We start from the raw sequence: 7,850 nt of genomic DNA, 5'->3' as shown, positions 1-7,850 counted from the left end.
GACCCTGCGCCCCAGCTGCCCTGGTGCTTTTTTCTCTTTTTTTATTCTTATTTATAAATTTTTCTAATTTTTCTTCTAAAAGTTGTCCAAGTAAGTCACTTATCTCTTTCTCTTTTGTTTCTATACTTAAACCATCTAAAATGGCATAATATAGAGTCCAAAAGCTCTGTCATTGTGCCTCTCATCTTTATGTCTTATTTCTTTAAATATATTTAATTCTCTCTTTAAGGACTTCATTTTATCATTATAAACTATTTTTCTATGATTATTTATACCCAATTTCATTTCCCTTTTATTATTTTCAGTAATACTCTACTAGTTCAGAAGTTTGGAGCCTTTCAGTCCCACTTTAGCTCTGGGAAAATCTGCAGGCTCCTCAGGCCAGCTTGTGTCTGTGACTAACTCCACCCCTTGCCTTGGTCTAGCAGGTGCTGTTGCTGGGTCACTAAGCTCCACCCACTTCAGGGTCAAATTCTTTCCCTGGACAATCATAGGCTTTTCTCCTGTGGACCTGAGTTGGGCTGTCTGGCTCTCTCTGCAACTGTGCTATGCTTGGAGAAGCTGTAGCTACAGGGCATTCAGTCTCCTGTCCAACAGAGACCTTGAGGCACCTCCAGCACCTGCCTATGGATTATTAGCTCACAGGCCACCCCCTCTTAAAAGGGATTTTAGCTTCTGCCCTGCTAGAAAACTGCTCTGGGAAGTGTTTCTTTCCAGCCTTTCCAGCTGCTTTCACTGCTTTCTTGCCTGGCTTTCTGAACTTTCTCAGGCCCTACTGTTGAGGTTTGGTCTTTTGCTATGCTAAATACTGGTTGCACTAAATGGTTATTTTAAAAGAGTGGACTTTGGGGCTGCAAAGAAGGCTCAGCAGTTAACATCACTCACCACTCTTGTAGAAGACCCAGACTCAGATCCAACACAGATATCATGATCGTTTATAATTTCAATTCCAGGAGATCTAATGCTCTTCTGCCCTCTAAAGGCACATGCATATGCTCAAACATACACATAAAATAAAATAAATCTTTTTTAATGTGAACTGTATAGTGTATGGATTGAATTTCAATAAAACAATGGAAAGGTTCAACAAAATGGATGAACTTCAAATTCATCTTCTTAATGGAAAGAAGCCAAATACATATACACATATGCACACATACACAATACACAAACATACACAAACATGCATACACATACAATCATGTATACACATATATATATACACATACAAGCATACAAACACATACACAAACATGAACATGCACATAAAAGACATGCACATACATGCTTACACACATACAAAACATGTACATGCACACACAAACATGAACATACATACAAAACATGCATAAAACACACACATACACTCATACATACCATAATGATACTATTTTTGTAAAGCTGAAAACGAAGTTCAGCTGACTTAGTACGGCAGAGAAGAGAGCAGTGGTTTCCAGGTAGGGAAAAGCAGACGTAATGAGAGTCATCTTGATGTGTATACGACTTCATAAAATGATCAAAACTGACCAAATTAGAGGCTTCCCTTTATCATGTGCATTTTATTGTACCTGACATCCAACTCAAGCCACAGTATGGGACGCACGTGGACACTTCTGCCTCTCGCAGGCTTCACAATGCCAAAGCCCACAACAGAAGCCAAGGCAAACACTGTGTAGTACAGACCAGCATAGAACCCATGATGGCACACTGGGTTTACACCAGCCACTCTAACTTGTGTATGGTAATGCCCATAATGAAATTCTCAAATATATTCATTCACAAATAACTGTTCTTACTGTAGTTCTGTGGGACAAGTTCTGGATTCTTGGGAGTTTTCAGCTTGTAGGACACATCTCCAATACTAACCGTTTCACCTAAAAAGAAAGAAAAAAAAAATACATTCATTACAATAGACAAGTGACACAGATTACACTCTAGCAATGATAACTCTCTTGACCTCCAAGGAGGGATGTCACACAAACGTACAATGCACACGTCTCTAACATTTCTATAAACAGCATAAGTTATATCAGAGAGAAGTAAATAATGAGAAAATTATATTTCAGGAGTTAGGCTGCCACATAGATTAAATTATATTAACCATCTTAAATTTATGTTAATATCAATACTAATACAAGCAAAAATAATACAGAAAAATATTTTTAAAAGCTTGACTTTTTATATGTATTTGCTTACACTAGGAGGAGAATACACACATGAAGGCCATAGAGCCCATCTTACAGGCCCGAACAGATGCCCATCTCACTGTCCCTGACAAGACTTTATTTCTAGCTACTCTTATGGTTTGACTCTATGTCCCCCGTGGACTCGTGCCTTGAACACATTATCCCTACCTGGTGGCACTGTGTTAAGAGATTCTGGAGGCTTTAGGAAGCAGAAGCTAGGTGAGGAGAGCAAGCCACTAGAGTTGAGTCCTTAGGGTACCTCTGCCACTTCTTTCTCTAGTCCAGGCCCGACAGGGCTAAATAGAGTGCCCTTTGCCAGGCTTTCCCCACCATAATGGACTGTAAGTCAAATAAATGTGTGTTCCTCTAAACTGTCTGTGTCAGATAACTGGTTTGCAATGATATGAAAACAATTCAGAAAACTGGTACCAAAACAATGGGAGCAAGACAGCTCCATTCTATAGACACTTCGGGTTACAGACCCAAAGAAAATGTGTCTACATGCCCCAGTAGAATGTACTGTCAGCTTTGAGAACACTCAAGCTTTATGACAAACTTTATATAATTGGTGAACTCAAAGAGCTTATATGCAAAAGTCTTGGCCCACCAAGATGTGAGCCAATACCCAGCCTTTGTTCTTTCTGCTTCTTGGCTCTTCCTCCCCACGTCATGGTGGCCTTTTCTCCACCAGCAGGCTTTCCTGAGCCCAAGCTCTTGCACCTGCCCCATCAATCAATCAGAATTCCCTCACATATTCAAATTAACACCTCCCAGATGACTAATTTATATATAGGTAGGACTAAATTTGCCAGATTCCTAGGACATAATGATGCCTGCTCCAACACACTATTTGGCAGCTGGTTTTCATGACCCCTTTTTGCTGCAATTAATCTCCTCAAAAATTCCGCTTGTTTGCCCTTCTTCTGTTGCCCATGCCCATCATCCTTCATGACTGTGCAAAAGCAAACTCAACTTGGACCCAGAAAATGAATAACAAAGAGGGGTCATTAATGTGACTGAACCTGACTGCGCAGTTCTTAGCTCATTGGAACTATGTGGGCAGGGAGTTTGGAGATGCAGGCTAGAGAAGTCCAAGGATGCTGTAAGCTCAAGAGTTGATCTATCAGGAGCTTGGGTGACCAGAAGAGCGACACAAAGTCACCCCGTGAAGACGTTACTCACAAAGCTTTAGATGGGAAAACAACTTTATAAAGAACAGATTACAGGGTTCTCACGATATGCTCTGAGAAAGGACTTTTCTATATTCTGTCCATATAATGTGAATTTGAGTGAGGCTGATTTCAAAATAACAGAGTAATTAATTTGACAGAAGAAATTTCAAAACTTTATAGTATTCAGGCTGTGGCATGGTTACTGTTATCTTTTTAGCCAATCTTTTAATGAAAATAAGAAAAAAAAAGCAGAATGGAAGGACCTCAATACTATGTAATCTGGACAAGAAAGGAACATATTAAAAGTTGATCTGGAAGCCAAGGGGTGGTGTTACATGCCTTTAATTCCAGCACTCAGGAGACAGGCAGATCTCTGAATTCAATGCCAGCCTGGTCTGCAGAGTGAGTTCCAGGACAGCCAGGGCTACAAAGAGAAACCCTGTCTCAGGAAAGAGAACCCTGTCTCAGGAAAAAAAAAAAAAAAGCATACGGCTGGTTTTGTTTTTCTCTGCCGACTCCACTGAGGATGAAACCAGGACTCAGGCAAGAACTCTACCATACAGCTATATTCCAGTCCTTAGCACATGGTGGGGGTGGAGGGAGGGGGTGGAGGTGGAGATGGACTTATACTAGGGATTGAATAAAAGGCCTCTTACTTGCTAAGTAAGAACTCTACCACTGAGCTACATCCCAAGTCAGGAGTAGGTAGTGAAAGAAAAATGGACAATTAAAAAGAAACCAAGACGATAGGTGCCTTGAGGGTGGTGTTTCAGGAATTAGAGGAACTTCTGCTCTAAGTTCCACTGTATTGATGTAAAACCTCCTTTGAAAGACTTTCCCTGAAGAAGACGGAACTGCTGGGACACTCTGCTTATACAAGGAGGCCTAGGAAGGGCTGGAGAGATGAGAGGGCTCAGCCAAGCCACAGGGGTTGAGCTGACTCTAAACAGCACACTGTACACCAGACTCTAAACAGCACTGCTATGTGCACAAATTGACTTCCATGGTCTTGGCTTTAGTTTGACCTTCCAATGGTAATCTCCCACTCCTTCTTAGAATATGCCATTGTATATTAAAAGCATATGATTTTCTTTTTAATTTTACAGAGATTCAGCTGAGTTTGACCAGAGTATCAGAAGAGACTTTGAATTTGGACTCTGGAATAATACTGGAAGTGTCAAGATTGAAGGCACTGTTAGATATTAACTAAATGCACTATACTCGTGAGATGGCAATGAGCCTTTGTGAACAAGGGCACAGTTTTATGAAATCTTTTAATGTTCACCATGGGTTCATGATGTGAACATTTGGCCCCCAAGTAGCAGTCCTATTTGGGGAGGTTCTAGACACTTTAGATGAGTCCTTACTAGAGGAAGTACGTTATTTGGTGTGTCTTTGAGGTATTTTTCCACAGCTGTTTCCCCACCCGCCTCAATGAAGGCTAGATGGCTCCCACACAGTGACAGACTGAGCCCTCTGAAATCATATAAGCAAAATAAATTGTTCCTGCCTTAAATTGCCTGTGTCCAGCATTTGGATTACAATGAAGAGAACAATTAACTAATGAAATCATCCAAACCCCAGGAGGACAGATTTCACATTTGTTCAGAGCTTTCACAAAATCAAGTTCTCAGCAGCCTACCCTCAACATTCATTATTTCTAAATAATAAACAGAAGTCAGACCAAATACCATAAACATTGAGAATTTCTAGATAAGACAAGTGAAAGAAAGTTCTACACAGTTCTGTTTTGTAAGGAATGTTAATCTCTGACTACAGTGCAGACCTAAGTCAATCTCCCTCTACTTTGCTCTCTCCAAAAGCCAAACTGGCAAAGTCCTGGCATCTAGAAATTTGTCTAGAAAGGTCTCAAAGACATGCAGAAAAAGTAGTTATTCCAAGTGCTCATCCCTCCGCCTGGCTAGTTCAGAGCTGCTGAGGTACACTAGACACCAGAACCACAGGCTGTGGCAATGACCAAGACAGCTAACACTTGTTCAACACTTCCTTCCTTCAAGTCCTTTATAGTCTCAAAATAACCCTCTAAAACAGAGCCTTGAAATGAGAAAATCTGAGACTCTTAAAAAGTTGGAGTTTTTTGTTTTGTTTTGTTGCTTCTGTTTTTGTTTTTGCTTTTTCAAGACAGGGTTTCTCTGTGTACCTTGGCTGCCCTGGAACTCACTCTGTAGATCAGGCTGGCCTCGAACTCAGAAATCTGCCTCCCAAGTGCTGGGATTAAAGGCGTGCACCACCACGCCCAGCCAGAAAGTTGTTTTTTATAGATGATAAAATTTATTAAAGACTCAGGAAAAACTGAGAGAAGAAAAGCCACTCTACACAACGGTAAGTCCTTTTAGGTCTAATGTTAGCTGCCAGAAGGAGCCATGGCAAAACACACTGAAAAAAATCATGAGGGTTGCAAACTTCCTCCACAATCCACTAGGCCATCCCCACAGGCCACATTTTCTTCCTTCTCATCACAGGAGTTCTTAAGCATCACAGTGCCCACCATGTGGAACCTGCAGACTCAGCATCTCCAAGCAGACCCCTGAGACTCTATGTAGCACAGGGACCTTTACTGCAGCAAGTACCAGGGAGTCATCTCTTCCCTTTCTCCCTCACTCTTCTTCATATAAAGTATTCACAGTCCTAACATTGTGGAATTGTAACTGGAAGACTGAGTTCAAAGGCAGCCTATGCTACATACTGAGACCCAACCTCAAATGAGTTTTTAAAAGCTTTATAATAAAGTTAGCACATGCAATGTTAGGATTATATACTATAACCTCTTCATTGAGGTGTTTTGTGGTTGGAGGTGTTGTCTGTTTTGGGGATTGAGGGTTTCTTGCTGTTGCTGCTTAAGATGGGGTCTCAAGTATCCAGGCTGGCCTCCATCTGTCTACACACCCAATATTCTAATCACCTCTTGAGTGCTGGCATTGTGGCACATACCACCTCATCCAGTTTATGCAATGGGATTGAACCCAAAGTTTTATAAATGTTGAGAAGTGTTCTACCAATGAAGCTACATCTCCAATTGCCTTTACAAACGTTTAAAAAGAAGGAAAGTTTTTCTTCTGTAGTGAGAACTGAACATCTGATCTTTCCACTAAAACTACTCCCAGCTGTACTAATGGCAACTTAAGATCCTTCTTTTCCACTTACAACACAATCCATGGTAGTCCCAGGCAGCCTTCTCTCGAACACCCCACAGGCCTACTGTTTTAGGCTTTGTTCTTCACCATCTAGCATCTAAGGAGGCAATATAACAGCCAAATGCAGTCAGAGTCAAATCATGCTGGGTTCCGTTAATGACCTCGAAAGGGTGTTTCTAATCTGCATTTCCTCTCTGAGCTCATCTCCAGTTATTCTCACTTATCCAACTCCAGCCACACTCTGCTCACTAGACACTGACTGTCTGCTAGGGTTTCTATTGGTCTGATAAAACTCTGTGCCCGCAACAGAGAAGCTTGGGAAGGAAAGGGTTTCTTAGGCTTACACTTGCATGTTACTGTTAATCAGTGAAGGAAGTCAGAACAGGAACTCAAACCTAGTAGGAAACTGAAGGAGGAGCTGAAGCAGAGGACATGGAGGGATGCTCCTCTGCTTACTGGCTTGCTCCCCAAGTCTTGTTCAGCCTGCTTTCTTATAGTACCTAACACGACTAGACCAGACGTGATACGACCCACACCTACCATCCCATCACCAATCAAGAAAACACACCACAGGTTTGCCCACAGGCCAGTCTGCTGGGGACATTTTCCAACAGAGGTTCCCTCTTCCCACATAACCCTAGCTCATGTTGAGGTGACATACTGAACATGCTAAATTATTTTCAGGCCTTGGCACTACATTTTCTACTGAACAAAACCCTTTCCCTAAGAAGAGCCATTTGTCAGGTTGCTAATAAGAACAAACGGAATACTGGTAGGTTCAAAATGAGAAACTGAAAGTACATGATCACTAGTCACACGCACCATTCTGGGCAAAATCCTGTATTAACATACTTTCAAACTCTCCTTTCCTTTTATCCAGTTAAACGTTCTGGAGAAAACCAAACACGCTCAGGGGCATTTGTCTGCCACCACACCCCGCTCTCTAGGACAGGAGGTTACTTGGGCTGGCCTTTCCTGTGCTATGAAGCTCAGCCTGGCCTTGAACTTATAATATAGCTCAGGTTGACCTAGAACAACCCCTTATGCTCCATCTCTACAGTGCTGGGACTATAGGACTGTACTGCCACACCTGCCTGCCATCTTTAGAAACGCAAGGTGAGCATGGCCAGAGGCTTTCTTGACTACCATTGTTACAATATGAGCAGAGTATGCCCCAAAATGTTCCAGTACTCAGTTTTAACTTTTCAAACATGTGTTTTATGACCTTAAGCTAAGAATGCCAAAAAAAAAAAAAAAAAAAAAAAAAAGTGAATACCTTCCCTTCTTAACTGTAAACTGAGTAGGCACAGGAATATGCCCACAAAATCCTTTCCCAT

The 7,850-nt window shown here is 41.6% G+C and overlaps 1 protein-coding gene across 1 annotated transcript in view; it reads right to left on the bottom strand.

The window, feature by feature from the left end:
• Vwa8 (von Willebrand factor A domain containing 8) overlaps positions 1-7,850 on the bottom strand; it is a 321,037-nt gene that overhangs the window by 299,420 nt on the left and 13,767 nt on the right. Inside the window, exon 2 of the mRNA XM_021181216.2 lies at positions 1,797-1,874. Coding sequence (XP_021036875.1) covers positions 1,797-1,874 — 78 coding nt within the window. The remainder of the gene's footprint in view (positions 1-1,796; positions 1,875-7,850) is intronic.

The sequence above is a fragment of the Mus caroli genome, chromosome 14, assembly GCF_900094665.2.
Source record: "Mus caroli chromosome 14, CAROLI_EIJ_v1.1, whole genome shotgun sequence".
NCBI lineage: Eukaryota > Metazoa > Chordata > Mammalia > Rodentia > Muridae > Mus > Mus caroli.
This window is presented reverse-complemented; position numbering and strand designations above follow the sequence as displayed.